The 24,067-nt window shown below is 44.3% G+C and overlaps 1 protein-coding gene across 5 annotated transcripts in view; it reads left to right on the plus strand.

Annotated features, from left to right (window-relative positions):
• The window catches only part of ate1 (arginyltransferase 1), a 46,602-nt gene extending 22,751 nt beyond the window's left edge, over positions 1–23,851 (plus strand). For 4 of the 5 annotated variants that reach the window (XM_078931615.1, XM_004077495.5, XM_004077494.5 and 1 more), the window contains 3 exons: positions 2,591–2,690; positions 17,905–18,025; positions 23,297–23,851. In XM_078931615.1, the coding sequence (XP_078787741.1) occupies positions 2,591–2,690; positions 17,905–18,025; positions 23,297–23,475 (400 nt within the window). In that variant the 3' untranslated portion in view covers positions 23,476–23,851. Of the gene's footprint in view, positions 1–2,590; positions 2,691–17,904; positions 18,026–18,142; positions 18,230–23,296 lie in introns of all 5 variants that reach the window. The other variant, XM_078931617.1, reaches the window with a different exon arrangement.
• The last annotated feature ends 216 nt before the right edge of the window (positions 23,852–24,067 follow it).

A 24,067-nucleotide genomic window follows, 5' to 3' on the forward strand; every position in this document is an offset into this window, starting at 1 on the left:
AATGTTCAGTAAAAAAAACCCTCTTCAGTCTTTAGCTGACGGTGGCGTTTTCCTCTTGAAAACACGCGCATACCTACAGGCACACATGTCTGCCGCCTCCTGTCGAATGTAATTCAATAATGTGAAAAGGCTTTTTAAAATGTTATTGCACAGATGTGGGGATCTGGGGGGGTCAGTTCGTATAGGTGCTGCTATGTGTTGGCCTGTGTGCAGATGTTATCATGCTCTAAATCAAGGCTGCAGATGCCTTTTACTGCTGCTCATATAGAGGGAACTCCCTGGTCATCCTCAGGACAGCCCCCCCCCCAGCACTTAAGAGTAACAGAGAGCTCCATGTGTGAAGAAGGCTTTGAAGGGGGGGGGGGGGGGTACGTCTGTCACGTTTGTTGGCAGACGCCCTGGTTTTGATTGAACGTTCCTCCAAACTTCTGCATAATTGCCGTTTGCTCTCTTTCTGCTTTTGGATGAAAGTTGGCGCGTGCAGTTCCGTGGTGGAGCAGTAGAGGGCGATTCTCGGAGGACTTTTCTTGCAGAGGTTTTCTCCGCCACAGGCCATGAGGACCGTCGTAGGAGGAGAAGCTCCTAATGAGCTGCTGGAGGCTCCGAGTGTAGAAAACACAGCTGGTGTCCAACCTTTTTTTCCTGCAGGATGTCCTGATTAATGTACGCTGGCCCCATTTTAGCTAAAATACTGCAAATGTGTTGACGAGGCAGAAATGTACAAACTTAGATTTTCTTTGACATCATCAGCTGTTTCAGAGCAGAGTTGATCATTTATTTCCTTTTAGAATATTTATTAGGTTTTCCGGTGTGGAAACAGTTTTAGGAAAACGTAAATTGTGTTTGAGTTTGTTCATCTGACAAACATGGAAGGATTGATTCCGGATCATAATTCAGTGGTTTAGGACAAACACCTGCGACAGGTAACGTTGTTAAGTGAAGTAATGTGGTGGGAGATGCGGCAGAACCTCGCGGTGCGCTCCTTCGTGGGCGCGTCGCGTCTGCAGGGGGGGTGTGCACATCAGCATGGGGGAGCCGTGCAGGAGCAGAGGCCTTGATAATTGGCTTGTGCTGGAGTGTCAGATGGCTGAAGAGGGGATAATGGCAGGCTCAAGCTGCTGCCATGGGGGTGTAAGGGCCTCCAATGAAAGGGGGGGAACATGGCTTTTTGTGAATGCCCCCCCCCACCCCCCCATCCTGCGATTCAGGTCTGCCGGGCGCTTTTGTGACGAGGGGATGGGAACCCAGGAACCTGGCAGAAAGCGGGTGACCCTCCAGCACCTCGGTCTCTTCTGCGCTCCTTTCTCTTTCTTGACCTCCCCTCTTTTATATTCTCCTCCAGCGCGCTCCTCCTCCCCGCGTGCTCCCCTCTCGTTTTGTCCCGACTCTTATTTTTCACTTCATCCATTTTATTTTTAAGGCCTCCTCCTCTGTTTCTGGAGTGTGGTAAGAAAGGAGCCCCCCCCCCCCCCCCTCCCTCTAGCGCCGAAAGCACGAACGGTGGAAGGAAGAGCGAAACAAAGAGGAGCTGGAATCTGGTCACAGAGGAGCAAAGGAAATGGCCCAAGGAAAAGGGGAAAATGGCCTTTCAGTGAAAGGATGCAATTAAGGAAGAAACTATTGAGGAAAAATAAAGCAGGGAAGACATTTACTGTATTTGAAGAAGGTGTAGAAGTCCGCAGCTGTAAATCTTTTTGGTTGGTGCCGGGTCTCAGTGCCAGTGAAGGAAGGGGGGGTGTTTTTGTGGAAGGACTTGAGGCCAACAGAAGGAGCCCCTCTGAATGGAGGTTTTTACTTCCTCACTTTCATTTCTTCCACAGTCAGAGCAGCAGCGGTGACGCCTTTGTTTACAGGCTTCTGACAAAATAACGTTTGAGAAAAGTGTCTCCCTGAAAAAAGAAAAGACTCCTTTTATTTGAATGTGTTTTTGCATTTATGTTGCTTTACAGAAATCACAAAAGTTAACTTATTGCAGCATTTCTAAGTCATTTTTTGATGCACATAAACCAAGTTTTGGACCATTTGATTTGCAGCAGCAGAAAACATCTTTTCACACTCTGAGGCACACATTTTAGACTTTACTATTTCAGATTGTTTAAATATTTTTATATTTAAATTTTTTTATGATTTGCATTTAAACCCCTTCAAAACATCATCCTTTTATTGTGGTTACAGTGACCAAAAAGGAAATTCTGATTCTGGTTTCCCTTTAATCTTAACTTCTTTTAAACCTTATTTCAGTCATTTTCATGGTAAAGTTCAGTAAATCATATTATGAGTCTCTCCCTTATATTTAGGTAGTTCCTAATTCTGTTCATGTTTTTGATCAGAAAAGAAGCTTTTATTATTAGAACTTCTTGAGTTTTTGCTGTGCTTTAAAAGAAACAAAGTCATATTTAGTTTAAAAAAAGTTTTTTTCCTTTAGATGTGATTTGTCCTGATCATGTAATGAATGAAAGGCTGCAGACTCTGATGACATTTCTTTTTTTCACTTTTTCTAATAACAAATGCCATTATTTAGATATAATTGAATGCTGTATGTGTGAAGCTTTTCTCCTAAAGTTTAAAGTACTTTTTTTTACTTTCACAGGGAGATCGCGTTCACCAGGCAGCTGCAGAAACAGTCCCCAAAGCTGTCCTTCTACTACCTGGGCTTCTACATCCACTCTTGTCCAAAGATGCGCTATAAGGTACCAGTTATCGCACACGTGCACAAACATGCACACAACCTTTGCTGGTAACTTTTACTCATTACCGTTTCTCAAAAAATACAAATAAGCAAAGAAATGAGCATATCTTTTCCCTTTCTTATCCTCCTGAGCTTTAAACTTTTTTTACTCAGTCCCTAAAAAGTAAAAAGAAACACTAAAAATGAGCTTTTATCCTAAGGGACTGACTTTATAATCGTCTTTATTAATACTTTACAAAAAACTGGTGTATTTGCCTTTTATGCTCTAAACTGACATGTGCCTTCTGAAGTCAACATACTAACTAATAACCTTAAAAAAATCAAGGGGCAGCTGCCACCAGAGTGGCACAGTTGATGCCACATCAGCTGTTTTTGGGCTGCAGAAACGTCATGATAAAGTAGAGTACAGTGTCCTTTTGTTGATCCCGGGGGATATGATCCAGAAGTAGCCCGCCATTGGTGAAATCCATGAAGTAGGAATACAGATGTATAAGGCAGTAGAACTCCTCACTTTGTAGACTTTTCTCAGACAGACATGAACATTATCACACATTTTTAAAACACTGTTTAAAAAAGAAAAATTGGACTAAAAAAAACAAAAGCCACGAAGCGGCGAGATGGTGAAAAGTGAACCGCGACAAAGCGAGGGAACGCTGCATGCGTTTTAACGTCCTCATCTGACTGGAAGTGGAGGAAACTCGGACTGCATGGAGGGTGAGATTGAATCTGTAAAAACTTTATTGACCCTCAGTAATGGTTCAGTTGTTGTGATTTTGCAGACGTCACTCTGCCTTTGTCATTTCTGACTACCTTGCTTTTAGCATCTCTATCATCTAGATCTAGATTTTCCATGGAAAAATAACACTTCATGAATCTGAATTCCAGCTGTGAAATATTGAAAATGCTGGAATTTCTCCTATAGTTTATCATCTATTAATGCTGAGACTGTTTGTGATCTTTTTCTTTGACTAAATTAAGATATTTTGGGAGTTTCCCTCCATCCTAGCGGAAGGGTTTACTGCAAACATTGATCCGTTTACAGTTCACCACTAGAATTGGTAATCTAAGTCTCAATACGGTCCATCTTTGAACCCTGTCGTTCCAGGACTGCAGCGGTTAGATTTCCTGATGTGGTCCTGAGAGGAGGAGGAGGCAAAAACACATCTAAAATGGAACTGCTGTGGTCCGTTTCCACTAATGCTAGAACTTCACACAGAACCTGCTGCACAAAAGCAGAATTCATGCGGACTGAAATGAGAGCGCTGACCTAAAATGTCTGGGCACGTAGAAAAATGCATCACAAAGGTCTGGAGGTTTAGATGATTGTTCCGTCCTGGTGAAATACCTTTGATGTGTCCAGCTTTGGGGTTTAAATGTTCTCTTCTTGTTCTCTATGTTTTGAATCATCTTCTGGATGTGAACACCACCTTACTGTGGGATGTGTGGACGTGTTCTGCTCCATCCCCCCATCTCCAGCTTTTGTCGTTGCATCTTGTTCCCACTTTTTCCTATTGTGGCGGCTCTCAGGGTTAGAAGGTTGCAGAGTTCCCACCTCCAGGCTACCGCAGAAGTGCTCCCTGGCTGAAACCTGCTCTCAGCACACGCAGTGTCTGGCTTCTCATTAGCATCTTAGCCAAACAGAAGCATTAATGCACAGGCATACGGCGCTACCGTCGCAGCTGCCAACACTGCTTTGCTCTTGTGTTTTCTGGAATTTTTCTGAATGCCTTTTTCTTCTCTGCACTCAAACCCTGCTTAGACGCCATTTCTTAAACAGCCCTCCCACTCCCCACGTTGCCCACCCACTGTCCTTCAACCCCCCAGCCTCTTAGATATCCCTCACAAGAGCTCGCACGCTCTGTTGTGTTTTGATTTGATTTAAAACACAGGAACTGGCGCAGCTTTGCATTTTTCCTGGCTGGATAACAGTGGCTTAAAGACCCTACTTTATAATAAAAGTTTTTATTTTAGTTCAATTTTGTTTTGTTTTGCCAGTTTTCACAAACATCTGGTTTTCTTGGGTCTTTTGCACCAAAAGGTCCTTTCTGAATATTCAGTTCAAGTATTTTCTATTTATTGGTTTATAGAAATATGTGAGGTTCCTCACAAAGTAACATGTTCAGAGGAATCCAGGAAAAACTCCAAAACACTGTTCATATTTCACACAATATTTCATAGAATTCCCAAAAGTGCAAATGAGTTTGACTCTTGTTGTTGTTTTGAAGACTACAGCGGTCTGTTGATCATTTTAGAGCTCCTAAAGTGGCTGAACATCTCACATCGCCAAGCACCCTGGAAAAAAGCTGCATGTGGGATCAACTAAAAGCTCCACATGGTTCTGAAGCCTTTAAGGATCCTTGGAAGACTTGAAGTCCTGCCAGACTCTGAGGGCTGCCTGGCCAGTGTCAGACCCTGTCCTTTGTTGGGGAAGCTGGCTCTGAACGTCCCACAGAGTCCTGCTGGTTTGGCTGGGAGCTCCGGGGTTTGACGTGACATCCTGCCCCTGGCTTCTGTCCCTGCTCTGTTGGCCCTGCCTGGTCCTCTGATGTTAGGCTGTGAAGAGCAGAAGGTGGAGCTGTTGGAGGCTAAACAAGAGCAGAGGTCTTTGCCCTTCTGCTGCCCTCCTTTATTCACAATCCTGCTGGTGGGATGAAGCTGGTAGTCCTCTGAATGCTGTGGCTTTGAGACTTTTTCTAAGAGAGTCTTGTTTGATGCTGAGAGCCAGTATATCTTACATTATATTACTATACGTGTCACCACAAACTAGATTCTATAGGGACGGCACTCTGGAGCATTCAGCAGGTGTGTGGCAGGAGCAAACACTCTTCTGGAGGTTTCCAATACCTGCAGATGAGTTGAATTGCTTAATCATCTGTTAAACTAAAACACACACTGTATCCATCTTTGTTCCTGCTGTTCAAGAAAAACAAGATTACCCAATACAGCTGGGTAGGTACGGTGAAGGACTGACACGCAGGAAACCAGGGTTCAATTCCTTGGGGGGGAATGAACAAGCAAGCAATTGAATTGGTGAGCAGTTAACACCACCCAGTGAGACCCTTAACGCTACTGCCTACCGGTGATGGTCAGAGGGACCGTAGGCGCGAACCGGCAGCCATGATTTACCATCACCAAGTATGAATGAAGAGTGAATGAATAATGGACACATTGTAAGCACTTTGAGCGTCTGGAAAAGCGCAGATAAATCTAATCCATTATTATTATTACCTGCAGTTTCAAGATTTATCGACTTGGAAATTCCCAGAATTTCTCAAGATTTGGTTTAATTGTTTTCCTGACCTGAGCTGAGAGGAGATCCAAGTTCTCGCTTTTCTGTTTCTCCCTGAGTCTATCTGAGCAATTTTCTCCAAAAGCTGCTTTTAAATACTTAAGGAAAGTCTGTTTACAACAAACTGAGCTTTCAGCCACTTGTTTTAGATTGTAGTCTTTATCTGCTGTGAGATGTTCAAGTGAGACACGTATGCACATCCCATTTACAGTTTTTCCCTCTTTGACAGGACTCAAATGGTTGCATGAAGTGGCTCTTAGGGTTGTTATTATTGTTGGGGGAAAGAATGTCTTGTTCTGGGTGCAGGAAACCATTACTTTTTCCACAGAGCCAAAGAAAGAAGACGGTGTTGGCAAGTTGGGTGAAGGGAGGAGGTGGTTAGAGAGGGAAAAAAGTGGCAGAAAAAGCAAACGAGAAAAGAGTCGTTAAAAGGGTTGTTAGTTTCTGGTGGTACTTCTTCACAGACTTCACAGAAACTCTTCTTTCTGCTGCAATTCTGATCAGTTTAGTTCTTCTTCACCAATAACACTGGTTTTCCACATGACTAAAGCTTCTGAATCCATCTGTCAAAGAATAGAGGGGGACAGCTGGATATATTCAGTCTGTTGCTGCTCTTCTTAGATGAAAAGTGGCTGCAGGTTTGTCTCCATAAAGATGATTACGTCCATTAAAATTGAAAGTCTTCCATAAAGTTTCATCCCACCACAGAGTGCAAACCCATTTCCCAATCTTTGGGTTTTCTTTAAAGCCCCACTCTGATGAAAAGGGTGTATTTGGGTTTTGTAACATATTCTTGTGGTATTTTTCTGTTGATGGAGGGCACATTTATAGTAAATAAGGCTAAAATGTGCATTTCTGAGTATTTCTTTATTCAAATTGTTGGGAATAAGGAGCAGATGAAAAAATGCAGTTTGAAAAATATTGTATTTGTGATGTAAAAGAATATGCTGGCCACAAGCTCCCAGCTCCGCCCCATTCTGATGATGCACCTGCAGACAAAAAGATCCACGAACGTTTTTGTTATCCTCGTCTGAGCTGGAATCCCCATCTGAACTGTACGGCTGGAATGCTCTGATGTTGCTCGCCATTTATGTTGTAATGTCATCTTGAGGTTTTGACAGGCTGTAAGCTAGCAGAAAACCGGTAAACGGTGTGTCACAGTCTTCGGGCCCCGCCTCCTGTCCTGTCCTCTCCATGAGTGGCACTCAGCTGTCTGCAGTTTGGCTGATTTGTTTGTACACTATTGAAGTGTGTCGGTTTCTGCCTTCTGTGTCGGAGTGTTGTCTTTGTTTGGTCTGTATCTTGTTGGTTCCTAGTCCTGTTATGTTGTGGAGTTTTTTACCACCTAGTGTGGTGTTTTATGTTATTAAAAGATCTCTGGATCTTCCCTCAACTTTGGGGTCTGGTCCTGCATTTGGGTCATCCTGATCTACCGTAACACGGTGAGCTGCCAGCCGCCAACTCAGAGGGGAATTTCCAATGAACTCCTGGCGGTCTGCAGAAACTATGTTGTTTTGATTTGGGCTAAAAACAGCAGAGTTAAAAAGTCTACTGGGAACGATTTTACAATAGAACAGAAGATGATGCTTTAAAAGGAATAATACAAAATTATGAAGTTACTGTTATCTGGCCTCCACATTTTTTTATCATTTCAACAGTGAATCATTGAGTCATCAGTAAACAAGCGTATCTGTTGATGTAATTAGCCAGCTCTCAGTCTTCCAGATGCAGGTTCTGACATGCCCGAGCTGCAGCTATCACCACTGCAGCCCTTTTATTTTCTGTAAGGGGCACAGAGTTTGTTATGCGTACGTGTGCGACTACACATGGAACGCGCCACTTTGCGTGGAGCGCACCCCTTCTGCATCAGATTGAGTGACAGAATGAATTTGAGGCATCTAGGAGTGGGTGTTTCTCCAAGATACCCTCATCTTTGTACATTTTGCTGCAGTATATTTTTTGGATTTAAGGAAGCCTTGTGTTTGGTCATTAGGGTTGTGCCGTCATGGAGGAGAGTTGTTCTAATTACAGACATTACATACGTCAAATGTTGCATCCCATAAATTCTTTTATACAAAATATTTAACCAAATAACTTTATATCTGCATATATATATATATATATATATATATATATATATACACATAACCTGTTACACAAAGTGTGTTTCATATGAATGTTTACTGAAATTACGTAAGTGTTTTTTACAATGACCAATAAACACTCTTTTTTGATCTGATAAGGATCAGATTAGCGCAACAATGTGAAAATATTTGTATAAAAGACAAAAGCCAGTAGGGGTGAGATCATATATATTCTCTTCTTCCCACTCCTTTTCAAGCCACAAATCAAACTTCTTGACTTTAATGGATAATCTTTATATTTATTGAATCTAATGTGACATGTAAGCTTGTTGCGTTAAGCAAACAGGTCTATTTATGATTATGAGTAATTACACTGTCAAGAAGATGGGATCATCTTCTCACATCTTTACTATTTTCTTCTTTATTTTATATTTAATATGATCTGAAATGGGTTTGATGTATCTTTGATTTATAGTTTTTTTATGGTAGTATTCCATTAGTAATTGAAATAAACCAATTAATGAAAAACCCAATCAATATTTTCCAAAAGTCTACCCCCCCCCATTCTTCTGATAAAATTCCAATAAATGTGTAACTCAGTCGTTGGGATGTCTCCACTTTTTTTAAATCTATAACAAATGATATCCATATATGTGATAATATATTTACCTTTGGCACACAACATATTGATTCTTAAAATAAAGTATAAATTATTTTCACAGCTAATATTCCTACCCAGTGGTAAGATGACTCTGTCTCTGAGGCTCCGCCTTTCGCTCCTTTTGGGCACCGCCCATTTCATGACATCATCCTAGAGTTGGCCTCGGCGTGTGTGTTAGCCTTGGGGGCGGGGCTAGTAGTGCAGACTCTTCCTGGAAGGGGCTGTTCCTCACTTTGTGACGTCACAATGTGCGAGCCCACTCGTTGGAATGGGAGGGGCTGGATTGAGAGGGCAGGTTTTTAGAGGAAAACTCAGAAATGTGTGAACGGATAAAATTCCACTTTGGGGTTGTTTTGTGAGAAATGAACATTAAATACACCTAAAAGCTAAAAATAATTATTTAGACATTTTCCAGTAAAGCTAGAGTTTAATGTTTTCTATTAAAGAGCCACTCGTGTTTTTGTTTTTTTGTGTGTTTTTGTGGCATTTTTCTGAGGATGGACGGCATTTGTATAGACAATTGAGCATTTCTGAGTATTTCTTTATTCAAACTGTTAATCAGAAGCAGACAAAAAAAGTAATCGCATTTGTGACATAGAAAATACGCTCCAAGCTCCGCCCCTTTCTGATCATCCACCTGCAGACCAATTGATCCATGAACCTCTTTGTTTTCCTGGTCTGAGCTGGAATCTGGATCTAAACTAGCTGGATAGCTACGATATTGCTGCCATCTTTGCTGCACCTACCCTCAGCACTGGGTGTGAGGGGCTGTAGGCTAGCGGAGAGGGTGTGAACAAAGGCATGATGGGAAAGGACTGCAGGTTTACTGAGAGGTGAACTTCTGACTCCTGCCACACAGGTTTTTAGATTCTAGCTAAAAGCTTTATAATTATAATTTAAAGACCACTGGGGGAGCGTTCATAGACATGACTGGAGTGGGACTATAGGATAGTTCTGGTGCATCGTGAACTTTTTTTTGGTGTCATTATTGTTTATAATATAATATGAAATCGTAAATGTGTTTTTCAGTTTTTTTAAATCATCTTTCCCTAAATTTCTTGTTTCGTAACCACTTTTACCATTCGAGGCATTTGTTAGACTTCAGCTGCATGAGCTTCAGGTAAAAACCTGGAAAACTTGTTTTTTTAAGACTTGGAGAAGCTTCTGGGTTGTAACGAGTTTCCAATGAGCTCCAGTGTGAACGTGGAATTCACACTTGGTAGACGCTGCAGGCCCGGGCACAGAGCAAGCTTATTTTTCCTCTTTTTGTTTCTGTTCTTCTTTCAACAAGCGTTCCATAAAGCAGCCGCCATGGTGGTTAAGATGACAGATTGATTATGTCTAAAGAAGCTTTCAACTGATTCCATGTACAGATAAAACATCGTTTCCTTTATTTGGTTTAACATGGTAGGAGCATATTTGTACTTTTTCATAGCTTGGATCCAGGTTTTCAGAATGTTCTTGGCTGGCTTTGCTGCAGGACGTCCCATTATAAAGGGGTAAAAAGACTCCTTTGGTGTACGACTGTCATTTTGAAGCCTCCATTTCTGCCAGGAGCACCTTGTGCTACGACCAAACGCCCACAGCAATAATCTGACTCAGACCCATTTCCAGTCCACCTCTCATCAAAATTTATTAGGAAAAGCTGTTTTTCTGCCCCCCAGCTCCTTCTCCTCCCCCCATCTTACTTTCTGACAGAAACACTTGTTTGATTGAACTCGACAGCAGACCACCAACAGTGCTGCAACGTTTCTGCACACTTTTATACATTTTTCCTCTTTTATTCTGGTCGTTTCTTCCTCCAGCAGACTTGTGTTCTTAACAAACCATTAACAGGTTACAGCGTGGGAGGGGGGCGGCCACTGCTTGGCATCTCCCCGGAGGAGCTCTGACGGGGACTGAGGGAGCAGAGTTCAGGGGGTCGGGTCAGACCTTCTCACTGCGTTTGCTGGGACAGAGTTTGAAGGTGGAGTGGACAGAGGGGTAGGACCATAGGGGGGGCTCTTAAGGTCACCGGGGCACAATCGAGAGTTTGGATTTTGTGTCACGCTGAGCAGATCCAGGGACCTCCAGCTGCCAGCCTGAGGTGTTTGCTTTGCTATTAGCGCCACGACTATTTGTTTTCAAAAGTTCTGCAGCTGCAGCGTTTTTTCTTGAACCGTCTGCTTTCTTTCTGCCAGACTTTGATAAGCAGAGCTCATAAACGCAGCTGAAGTGCAGACGTGGAGGGTCGTTTGTCTTTGCAGCAGTACGGGCTGGGGTCTGAAACCTGAGATTGGGGCTGCGGCCCTGGCTGCAAATCAATATGGTGTGGTCAGTGTTGGACAGGCAGAACAGCTCACTTTGTCCATAAAGTCCAGGGAAGATAAAGAGATAAAAGTGCCCGGTCTGAGAGCTGATGCCCATAAAAGCACTGCCATCGCTTCTCAAGGCTTGGTGGAAATGTGATCCTGTAAAAATATTTTCTCCTCATTAACCTGTCATCTGCAGGGCTGTGACGCATAGCTGGGGAGTGCTGGGACAGAGCGGAGTGAGTGGAAGGAATTGTAGAGGCTGTCTGGGGGCCCAAGGGGGGGAGACTTAGCCAGCCTGGAAGCTTTATTTGAAAGTCATCCTGTGGTAATGTGTTGAGTTGGGTGAAAAGGCTTTGGTGGGCCCCGAGTGTTTAAACAGCAGCGGTTAGCATAAATCTTGCCAAATGTAGACCTCAGACATGTTCAAGCCCCTCCTGCACAGATGCACTGAGTCTCAGCACTTATGGCCATAGAGGTGCAGAGAGTAGCTCTGCATGGGGACCCCCCACCCCCATAAAAAAAGCTGTTTGTTTTGACATGTCTTTCAGTGAAAGCTTTAGTCCAGCCTCGTCGTCGCTGTCATTTGTCTACCTGCAGAAGTGTTTCTGCTAGCTGCAGCGTTTACGCCTGTCCGTCAGCAGCCGGAGGCCCCTTCGTCTGGGCAGACCGCTCTGTGAGGATGACAGAATGAGAGCGCTGTGTGCAGGACAGAGCACCCATGTCGGGTTCAGGGCTTGTTTATTGGTTTTAGACTCAGACTGACTCTGCGTGACCCCCGGGTCAGAGTGCTGGCCTGGGCCTGAGAAGGTTAGGCCTTCCTGCCTTGGGGTCACACTATGCCTCTTTGTCTGCTTTCTTAGTTCTTGCTTGGAAGAAAATGACTAGAAAGTAATGAAAGGATCTGTCCATCCAGCATTTTTACTAACCAAGAAATCTTAGAATCTAGAAACAAGGAGTTCCACACATGCATTCAAGAAGGGAAGAAAAGCTAAAAAAGCTAACTAAAAAAAGGAAAAGTACTTTTAGGCTAATTCTAAACAAATGATTTGTATTTTTATTTCGTTTTTATTAACCTATTTGCAGTTTATTACAATTAAACTGTCAAAAAACGAGTGTAATAAATGGAGAAACTCATTTTACAATAAAATGTGACCCAGATTATTGCTATTTTATTATTATTGCTGCTTTCTTGCACTATAATGCTAGTGAGAAACAACATCTCGTCTCACCTGTGTATTTCTCTGCAAAAACTATGTGTGGAATGACAATAAACAAATCTTGAATCAAATGAGAATCTTGGTAATCTAAGTCTGTCCATCTTAATAAATCCTCATAAAATTCAAAACACTTATTCTTAAAACATAAATGAAAATGTTTGTTTTGACAAAAATAAACAATAAATTTCAGTCCATGTCAACAAGTATTGAACTTTAAAATGACCTCTTTAAAACTGAGCCGAAAATTACACTGAAATGTAAGTTTTTTTGATTCCTATACCAGTTTTTTCTGTTGTCAAGCGTTTGGATCAACAGGACTTAAACTAACTTTAATAATAATTTCTTTACTTCTAGATCCTAGCTCTAAAGGAGACAAAAAAGTTCCCCACCGGGGTGATTTAGAGCAAAGAGAAGTTCAACCAAGTTATATCCTGCTTTTCTTAAGCCTTCAGCGTAAATTATATCCTTGCATTTGATCAGATATCACCTTTGGCACACTAAAAAAAGGATCTTTAATGAAATACGAGTTATTTTTGCAGCTCATATTCCTACCCAGAGTTAAGGCGTCTCAATCTCTGGGGCTCCGCCTTTCTCTCCTTGTGGGTGCCGCCCATTTCATGACATCATCCTAGAGTCGGCCTTGGCAGCGTGTCTGCGTTTCTCCCACCAAAACAAACCACATCTAAAGTCTTGCAAAGATTGATGTGCTTATTGTACAATGAAAGCATTTAGCCGATCACTGCTAGCTCCACTCAGAAAGTGTGTGTGTGTGTGTGTGTGTGTTAGCCTGGGGGTGGGGCTGGCAGTGCAGACTCTTACTGGAAGGGGCGGTTCCTCACTTTGTGATGTCACAATGTGAAGACCCACTTATTTTTATGGATTAGGAGGGGCTGGTGCTCAGAGAGCAGTTTTTAGAGGAATACTCAGCGATGTGTGAATGGATCAAAATACCACTTTTGTTGTTTTTATGAGGAATGAACATTAGAATACACTTTAAACGCTCAAAAAGTTGATTTTGGTGGAGATAAACCCTCTAAACCTGCTAAAATATTTGGACGGTCTAAAGACAAGGCTAGAAATCTTAACGAGTAAAAAATAGTTTGCAGCAGATTAAGAACACATCGCACAAAAATCAAGTCGCCTTACTTTGACTTGATTTCCGTTTGTCCACTTTCAGAGATCCAGTATGTATTTTCAAAATAAAAGCTTTTTCACTTCATTTGTAAAACGCCTTTGTCTTTAAGTGTATGTATGCAGGAGCTCAGCGGAGTTTACGGTTGTGATCTCTCCTGTTCAGATGTGATCTAATGCTTGAACACGGAAAGAGTCGCGCGCTGAAGCTTTGTGCACATGTGCAAACAAGCACGCAGTGAGACTTCATGCAAGCTCAGCTTGAAATGTTTCAAATATGAAGTGTGCAGCAGATGTAAAGTGGTTCCTCGCCTCTGCTGTTTGGTTGGGTGAATCAAAGCCATCTTAAAAAAGGTAGTTTTATCATTTGATGCTGAAAGCAGAACATAAGTGTGCTCTGTCTCTGATACCTGCTGTAGTCGTCTTCTTCGCTGCCAGAACCGTGAAGTGTGTCATTTCTTCTGATCTGTCGACCAAAACCGAATAAATTGGTGTTAAAATTGAAATCTGTCACAACACAAGTGTGCAGAAATTGTGTTTGATGAGTAAATTCCACGCTCGACAAATTTTCATCACTTTCAGAAGCTGAAAAAGACGTTTGAGGCCCTTCAAAAAGCGGCCTCCACGCATGCCGAGCCCGTTTTCCCGCTTCTTAGTGGGAGTCGGGGGGCGAATCAAAAGGGGAGAGAGGTGTTTGCTTTCATGAGGATTCCTCAGCTGCACTGGTGCATTCCCGTTTATGGCTCTTGACACATTGCTTTTCATATAAATCCCAGGTCTGAGTGTGCGGCATCGTTCACTGTCATGAGGTGTGAGTAACCGACAGAAATGTGGGAACAAAGGGAGTGGGAGGAGCCACAGCGTTTGGCTTGGTGATAAAGGTCACCGCTATCTCTCTGTGCGAGATCTGCTTGGGCTGAAAGGAATGACTGTTGCCGAGCGAGGAACATCTGCAAAGTGTTGGAGATCTGTACATCAACTCCAGCAGAGATTTGTGTTTATTTAGCTGCAATGACTGAAGCTGCAATTGTTTACACTGAAGCGGCCTGTTATTTAAATGAAGCTGAGTCATTCTCTTGTTAAAGTTCATTTTCATTGGGAAGTGAGGTTGATTGGTGTTCTGTAAACAGTGACTGCTGCTCATTCATTTGGAAAACACTGTAAAACATCAGATATAAACAGTTACCATCACATGTTGTTTAGCGGGATTCCTTCAAAAAAAAAGCTTTTTTTTCCCTGTCGTCTTAATCCTCTCCTCTTTCCTTCCAAGTTGTTTTCCATTATCTTCGGCTCCCCCCCCGCCTTGGCTTGCCTCAGCAGCGTTAAACACCATCGCTTCGCTCATCTGCACCTCATTTTCTCTTTCCCCCCGTCTTCATATTCATCTGATGGTGGCCAACTGAAACTTTTTTTTTCATCCTCCCGTGACTTTTCTGACTAACTGAGCCTTTCAGAGTCAGTCGGTCACCTTCTTCACCGCCGATTCCGTCTCCTCATGAGAGGGACGCTGACACATCAGTCTGCGTGGAAGACGTTTAAAGGGAATCGGACGGAGTTTCCAGAGTATAAGTTGCAGGAGCCAAAAAAAAAGGCTGATAAAGAAGAATAAACCACATATAAGTCGCTCCGGAGTATCGCACTTTCGGTAGAAAAATGTGATACTTCTGAACAAATTCAGCAAGCCCAGCTTAATGATGCATTCACACAGAATATGATTCACCTGTGTTCCCCCTTTCTTCAAACACGTCAAATTTGATGTTGAGTTCTTGTCCAAAAACGCCTTCATAAGCTAGACGCTCCTGTTGCGGTTTAGATCAGCTACATCAAGTTCTTAGCCTCATGGCTACATAGAGATGTATCTCTGTATGTCTCGTTTACAATGCATAGAGGAGGCAGAAGAGTTCCACAAAAACATCAGGAATCACGTCTCCATGTCTGGGTTCAAAAGCTCCTTCAGTTTTTTTATTTCATTGACATCAATCTTAACCTTCTACTGCATCTGAATGACTGCGCTTTCAGTGATACTTCTGTGTTTCTGTAGCCGTATTAACTTGTTGTCCCGCATTTGTCAGAGTAACTAAAAACTAGAATAAAATTGTCTGCATGCGAAACGGGAAAATATCATAAGGTGCAGCAGGAGAATGATCCGATTCACCTCCATGTTTGTTCTGGATGACACTTCTTCTGCGTTGCTGTCAGTAGCAAATACTGATACACGCACCTACATTGCCCCCTAGTGGCTGTTAGTGGGACAATAACACATATGTGAGCCTATTTGTTTTAAAAATTCATACATAAGTCGCTCCAGAGTATAAGTCGCACCCTTGACCAAACTATGTAAAAAATGCGCCTTATACTGTGGAAAATGGAGTAAACCAAAAAAGGTCTTTTTTGGCCATTGTGGGCTTCAAACCTGTTTTGATCATTTAGTTTGTTTTCTGTACTTTTTTGGATCATGGATTGAGAAATCTTGCCAACAAATTAGGTGCAACATTACTTCAGTCAGCTGTAAGTTATTGCCAGATAAAAAAGCGGAAACCTTCACAAACACAGAAAACGCAGGGCAATAGAGCAGCTACAGAAGCTCCAAGTTACCCGTGGTTTCCTTCCAAACAAGAAGGGGAAGGGACCGAGGCAAGATGGAGCAAGTCAGCGATGAGCTCAGCCTTCGTGTTCAGTCCAGTAAAGAAAACAAGCTGACGATTGCATGGTGGAGACCGAGTTTTTTCCTCCTTTCATTCCTCTCTCCTCCATCCAGACCACTAAAATCTGCGTCCCGTCGTTCTTGTCATCCTGCCTCTTTTCAGGGGAGAATTGAGGAATTGTGTGTCCGCCACAACCAGGCTCTGTGTATAATTTTGGTTAGATGGAAATCTCTTCCTTGAAACTTTATAACAAAGTGTCTCGTATATCATTGTGATCTGTAAACACTAAAGTATAGACTTGCAGAAAACTGGAATCCTTTTTTTTTCTTTTGTTGCAGACAAGAGAAACCCTCACAAAACTCTGAGCTGCTCTGACCTGAAATGTTTCGTGTTTGTTGGATCCTTTCACACCTCTGTTTGGCTTCTCTCCTCCACATTCAGGCTGAGTGTTTCTGTGCCACCCAGGTGTGCGCTTTTTGTTTAGGGGCGCGTCTGAGTGCTGAATGAATCCATACAGGTGAGGCTGAGTGTGAGACTCGCAGGCTCGAGCTGTTGGCCTTTGTGGAAGCTGCAGGCTTTCAGGGCGTCGATGCTGCTGCATCCGCTGCAGCTCTGGTTCATTCCACAACCGTCCGTCTGTTAGCAGCCACACTAAAAGCATCTCGTCGGCCTCTTGAGCTGGTATTGTCTCTTTGTTTTCTTAAAAACAAAGAGAAAAGTGTGTTTTTGGTGTAAACTTGTTCCTGTGGCATTTTTCTGATGCGGTAAATTAGGATTAAAAGTGCATTTCTGGCATTTCTTTATTTAAATTGTTGTGAATCCAGAGCAGATGAAACAATACGGTTAGATGAAGATCATATTTTTGACATAGGAACACAGCAACGGGGAGTGGAAGGGGGGCGGGGTTGCTCTGTGCCAATGGTCCCAACAGCAACTCAGAGGTGAGTTTCTAATGCTGCTCTGCAGAAAGCATGTCCCAGAAAACGACACAGCTTTTTGGATTTTGGCTAAAAGCTTCGGAATCATAATTAAAAGAGCACTAGGGAACACTTTGATCAGTCAAAATGGATCCATAATGCCATTAAATATGAATCACACTATAGTCAATAGAAGTCAGTCTCTTTTTTAAACATTTTTAGAGCTGATGGGTCACAGTCAGGCTGACTGTAGATGGTATTTCCTTTATCTTGCTTATTTATACTTGGTTGTGAGGACTGTTTTGCGTTTAATTATCAGCACTTCTGACCTCAGTTGTGTATGAAATGTGCTGCAGATAGATGCTGCAGTCTTTGTCCTGCAGTTTAATGTCATATAAACTCTAAATATTGTTGTGTGTGCTGAGGCGGGCCAGCAGGCCCATGGCGGCGCCTGACTGTTTACAGAGCTTTCTCAGCCGTTTGTATTTGTTTGGGGCCATGTGATAGAACGCAGGTTTTCTGATAATTGATTCTCCTTCCCTCCTTTCTGTTCTCCTCATCCTTCTCTCCGTTCTGCAGCTGTTTCTGTTCAGCGCGGTTTACTTTCCGTCCAAAATGTAAGGTCAAGCACAGACTCCTACCCATTTTGACAAGCACACATTACAAAATGCTGCCGTGTTTATGCCTGGCGCTCGGCGCCGCAGACGGCGCTCTTGACATGGAGAGGCGTAGATCAAACAAAGAGTTCAGCCTCAAACCTCTTCTCGACCCCGAGGTCTGTTTACATCCTGTCAGGCCTTCAACCCTCACCAGTCACTGTTGTGTGTGGAAGTGGCCTTCAGTTCCTTAGCTTCATGTAACCCACAGGAAATGATGTAGTGTAAATATTTCATTAAAGGCTGGAAGACACTGTATGGTACTTTAAGCTTTTTGAAGGTGTAGCAGGTACAAATGAGAATGAAACTTCTCTTTTTTAGGGGCAGTACCGGCCGTCAGACCTCCTCTGCCCTGAAACCTACGCCTGGGTACCGATAGAAAGATGCACAGCGCTGCTCGATGACTCCCGCTACGCCCGCTTCAACCAGGATCCGGATGCAGGTACTTTCTGATGCGCTGACTCTCCTCCTTTGTGCTCGACGGCGGACTGTCGAAAAGTTCCTCCAGATTCAATCATTGGACTGGAACAAACTTCTGTTTAATTGTCCAAAATATTAGGAGTGAAAGATGGAGGTGGGAGAGGCGAGGTAGAATGAAGCTGCCTGCTGGTTCTGAGCTGGAATGAAGAGATAAAGAGAAAATAAGGTGATTCATGTGGAGGAGGAATGAGGGAGTTGGTAGCAAAACCTGATTCCCATGAGGTCACATCTGCAAAGAAGGTGAAAAATGGAGCTTTGATATTAGTTTTGTGTTCCTTTCATGCGTTTCCTGCTGGTAGAATCAGATTAGCTGATTAAGTTGAATTTTAAACTTCACCTTTAAAAGATAAGTTATTGTTGTTCATTGTTCATGCAAGACATTTCAAAATAAAACGACTGCTGCGGGCCATAATTGAAGCTGTGAGCGCCATTGTACGGCCGGCGGGCGCTACCCGCCCCCCGCATGACCTGCAGGTGAGAAATTCATATTAAAAAACACCTTTTTTTCTTTTGTGTTGACTGACCTCCATAGAAAGCATTTCATGTTTTGGTTGACAGGTCGATGGATTTATTTTTTAAGAAGAATCGTCAAAAGTAAACTTTTGGATTTCCTTGGCAACAGATGTTTCTTGCTGACCACGCCCACATTCCTAACGCATTTGAATCGTATGTCACATTGTTCCGGTCAACGATTTGTGTTTTACATTTTCACAATATTCCAGTAAAAGCTTTTACGAGAGCTCGCCACGCCAACGCCGTTCAAAATCTGCTCATTTTAAATCCAACATTATTTCCTCCAAGTGGCTTCCTGATGATGATCCAGGTTAGGAGGAGATGGATGGAAATCCCTAGGAGGAGTTTCAATTCATAACTGGTAACTTTTTTGTGTGGAAAAGGTGATGACCTGTACTTAGGGTCAAAGGTCAACAATACTTGGTTGTGGTAATAGACTTTACCTGGTGGCGTGTGTGAAATGTTGTGAAGATTGCTTCAAAAATTTTGCCATATTGTGTGAAAAATGTGAAATTTTCCACATTTTCCAAAAAATGGCCGCCAAGCTGTAGTTTTTATAGCCGTCCCATAATAATTTTAAAACATTTTTGGGGAAAAAAATTCTGTTCTGGATTGGTTTTGGGTCTCTTGAGACCCATCAGAGATTTTGGCCCCATCTGTTTTTGGGGGTTTCTCTCACTGTGACGTCATCAGAATCAACTGTTTCCCAGACAGAAGAAAAGGATCTGATTATATCAGCAAAAGATAACAAACAATAAAAAAGGTCAGCAGTTATTCTTTCCATAATCATAAGCCCTTTCTGGACTGGACTTTATTAGTTAAGGTACCTGCTGGTTAAAGTGTTGGTTGGAGCACCAAACCCAGGTGAAAAGACAAACTCCTTAATAGCTCATAATCACTCATTTACAGCATTGCCATTAACAGCTTAGCTGGAGGCACTGCTGTACCACCAATCAGTGCGCGGGAACACACGCCTGTGGCCGGGAGGTCCCACAGTTGTGGGTTCTCACCGTAGCCAGCGCCGGTTTGTCTCTGTGGTTCTGCCGGTGCCCCCGCTCCAGCGGGGCATGTTGATCCTGGACCCGTCTGGGCTTTATTTCAGGCTTAGCTTTCCAAACACAGTGTCGACACCTCCCAGCGTTTGCTGCTCATCTCGGTTTTGGTGCCCAGCTGAACTGCAGTCAACCAGAAAGGCAGACGGCGGCGGGTTACTGTGCAGGCCGGTCAGTTAAAGTCCTGGAGGGGAGCTGCAGGGGCCCCCCGCTCCCATTTACTGCCCTTGTGGTGTAAAAGCGTTGAGGCGGAGTGAAATGTCTCTTCTGGAGCTGCTGTTTAACACTTAGTTGTGGATTTGACCTCAAACGGGAGGTTTGTCTTTCAACTAAATACATATCACTGTGATCATTAAAGTCTTTTAATTTTCAGACGTTTCAAACGTTTATTTCTTGGGTTTGTATTTGTCAAACTGGAGTGTAACTCCGACAGGGAACAGAAAAACCGTCAAGCCTCATGTGACCTGAGAAGGCAGCATTCCAGCCTCTTCCGCTGAAGTCCACGCCTCATTCGGGTCACTGAGCCGGCCCGTCAGAGCAGAGCTGTAATGAGGTGTGTTAAGACGGCTAATCTGAAGTTTACACGCCGCTCTTCTCACAATGATAACACCCCCCCCCCCGTTGACACACGGAGGGGGGGAGCGCCTCATTGTGACCTCTAACAAACGTACAGTAGGTCTGAGCGGTTCAGCGCAGGCGAAGCGTCTCTCAGAGTTTGACAGGCAGAGACCACGCAGCTTTAGCCACACCTGTCCTAACGAGCTGTCTGCGGGGGAGGGGGGGCACGCAGGTAAAGGATCAAGGGGGTAGACCACTCAATGAGAGGCGTTCAGGGAACACTTCTACACCACGTTAGGGTGAGTAAGGGGGACACAGGTGTGACGCAGGCGTGTCCCTCATCACCCCCCACCCCCGCCAGCCCGACCCCTGAACCCAAACCCGACAGAGCCGCGGCCCCAGAGCGGTGTGTCACCGAACATCCGGTGACGGGATCTGCAGCCACTCCAAATGAGAGGAGAACGGAGGAAGCTGGAGTGAGTGAAAGGGAGAAGAGATGTTTATGTGAGGAGCGGATGTTTGGATTTCCCAGACGAAGAGAGAAAGATGAGGCCTCTGCTTAGTGTCACCGCTGCTGTCAAGAAGACGTCTGCAAGCCGCATTTATCTGTCCAGCGCCTTCTGGAAAACCTGCACTCATTAATATCCTCACAACGAGACTTTGCTGTGGTGGAGTGGGCTGGCAGCCCTGATGAGGAACACCAGACCACGCTGCAGGCCTGCGGCGAGGAAGCAGCGCACGTTGAAGCGCTCCTGAACGTGAAGCCCTCATTCCGTATCCGTATGGAAGCTCCAGAAAATGTTTGGATCCTCAAACGTGATCAGGGCTGAAATGATCTTTGATTCCCTTTGTGTGACTCAGCTGGTTTTCATGAATAGAAGCTCATAAATAATTCTCTCATTTACAGTGAGCTTGTAAATGCTGGTTCCATGATGGGAACCTTGCAGAGGCGGGTGGATCTGCAGAACCTTTCCTCCTTTTAGCTCCGTTTGAGGCAGACGCTCTGATGGAAAAATCCTTTTTCATCTTTTGTTCTTCAGCACAAACTTTGGTGCAGCTTTTAACAAGATCGTCTTTCAGTTATGATTATGACATTTTTAGCTGTGGCAGCGTCTGCAGAGCGGCAAAAATGGATCAGAAGGCAGTTTGCAAAACCAGGATTTTTATGGGAGGGGGGGGGTGGCCTTTCAGATGTTGGACAAACTGAACCATCAGTCTTAGACTTTTCACATTTGGAGAAAATGAGCTTTTTTTTAAAACTGCCTTTAGTATGTTCGGGGTATTCTGGCTCGGTCAGCTATTCCTGCCCGCCACCCCCACCCCCCCAGAGCGGTCTTATTAGGCTACGTTCACACTGCAGGCTGAAACGACCCAATTCCGAATTTTTTGCCCCTAAGCGACCCAATTCTGATCTTTTCATGACAGTCTGAGGCTACGTTCACACTGCAGGGCTTAATGCTCAATTCGGATTTTTTCAAAAAATCCAAATTGTTTGCTAGACCGTTCACATTTCCAAGTAAATCCGAACTTTTGTGATCTCCAGTGTGACCGTGACACGACCCAAACGAGACCCGCATGCGCAGAAGCCAGAAGAACACTCAACGGTGAACGACGTCACTCGTTGTTTGCGGAGCCAACGTTAACAATGGATGTCAACAACAGTGTTGTCAAAAGCGGAGCTCTTTTTGTAATATTAAATTTATTTTCACGAAGGAGCAGCACAATTACAATCTACTCATTTTAAGAAGGCAATGGAGTCGGGATCGTCTGGACCCACTGTAGTGGAAGAGGAATGTGTATGTGTTGGGGCCGCGCGCCCGCGTGTGTGTGTGTGTGTGTGCAAGTGCGTGCCGCGATAGAGAATGGGGGGGGGGGGGGGGGGGGGCAGTGTGGGCGCGCATTCATGTTGTGTGTTACGGAGGACGGTAATAAAAGAAGGTTTCCCCCAGAATAAATGCTATGGACTCTTTATTAACCCGTTCTGGAGAATCTAAGGATCAGAACAGGGAGGAGGAGGAGGATCGCCTCGGGTCCCCCGCGCTTCTGAGCACGGTGGAAAGGGGAGAAAGAAAAAAAAGTTATCGCAGGAAATGTTCAACACCACGCTCTGCCATTTAGCTGGAATTTTTTTCAAAAACCGTCCAGTTGCGATAAGAGCCCTGGAGTTTGGCCTTAAAAGAGCGATCAGCCCAAATATTAATCCAATCCGTGACCTCCCTTCCCTTCCACTGACTGGTCTCAGCAGCATCGTCCACCATGGTTGATGTTTACGTTCTCGTTCCCGCCTACTTCAACGCAAAATGATGACGTTTGTTGCGTGTCGATGACGTACGGTTCGGAATCAAGTCGCCTGGCCGGTCAGACGGCGGTCGCAATTGAAAAGAACGGCTACAATTCGGAATCAGGACGGCAAATCCACGGGGCCTGGGTCGCAATTGAAAAGATCGGATCTGTGTCATTCAGACTGTCATGAAAAGATCGGAATTGGGCCCTTAGGGGCAAAAAATTCGGAATTGGGTCGTTTCAGCCTGCAGTGTGAACGTAGCCTCAATGACACAGATTGCCTTCTTTGACAACACTGTTGTTGACATCCATTGTTAACGTTTGCTCCGCAAACAATAAGTGACGTCGTTCACCGTTGAGTATTCTTCTGGCTTCTGCGCATGCGGGTCTCGTTTGGGTCGTGTCACGGTCACACTGGAGATCACAAAAGTTCGGATTTACTTGGAAATGTGAACGGTCTAGCAAACAATTCGGATTTTTTCAAAAAATCCGAATTGAGCATTAAGCCCTGCAGTGTGAACGTAGCCTTAGTGTCAGAGCAGGGCTCGTCGTTTTGGGCTCTTCTCCCCTCGTCTGACCTTTTGGGCCTCGTGGTCGCTGTGATGGAAGCGGATGGCGTGACGCACAGTTTGATGGTAAACTGTAAAGCAGACCGCCATGACTCCAACTTCAGGGCAATTAGATCTTAGGGGGGGTAAGACTGCTGTCTGAGCAACGGCGCTCCTCTGCCAAGCGACTCACGGGTTGGCGACGATGAGGGTGAAGTTTATGGGGGTGGAGGGTTCTACGCCAGCCCCTGTTTACATCCATGACCCGTTTCTCTGCAGGAGATAGCCGGGCGCTGAAGGATGTGGGCAGAGCTCTGGTGCTGCACCGGCGGGCCGTCATGCCCTACGTGACCTACAGCCGCAAACGCAAAGGCGCCAGCGACGAGAGGGAGGTGCAGCAGTACGCCAGCCTGGTGGGGCAGCAGTGCGCCGAGAGGATCCTGCTTTACCGCTCCTGAAGGCCGGCCTCCCGCTGAGTCCACGTCTGTCCTTGAAAGTGCTTTCTGCTGCGTCTCCTCATAGTCTCACCGAGCTGCAGCTCCACAGTCGCATGCTTTGATTCATCCATTAGTCTGAGAATCTTTCACCTTTCCTTCTTTTTCCTGATTTTTCCACGCCCCCCACCCCGTGTTTTCCATCCTTCATCCCTGCTTCCGTTCTGATGCTGGAAAAGAAGATCTGATTCATTTCAGCAGCATCTCCTGGAAATCCTCTTCACTTTCCAGAAGATTCAAAGAAAAAAGAACATTTGAATCTGTTTCCTCATCCCTTTAAGGCAGTGTTGTATTTGATGTTTTCATGTTCCTGCTGTTTTTAATAAAGATACTGCACACACCCCCTAGTCTCCTTTTCCTGGACACGATGACACCCGTGTGACGTGGAACACGCAAAAGTTCCTATACCAAGAGTAGACATGGTACATGTTCTAGAGCAAACGGTTGAGAGCTGGAGCTGCTGTTGGGATGAGCTGACCGAACGTGAGACAGCAGGGCAGCTTTCCTGAAACGCAGATTCACAGTCCTGAAGTCCTGAAATCCCAATGCTTGTTTT

The sequence above is a fragment of the Oryzias latipes genome, chromosome 15 (genome assembly GCF_053564925.1).
Source record: "Oryzias latipes strain Hd-rR chromosome 15, Olatipes_Hd-rR_3.1".
NCBI lineage: Eukaryota > Metazoa > Chordata > Actinopteri > Beloniformes > Adrianichthyidae > Oryzias > Oryzias latipes.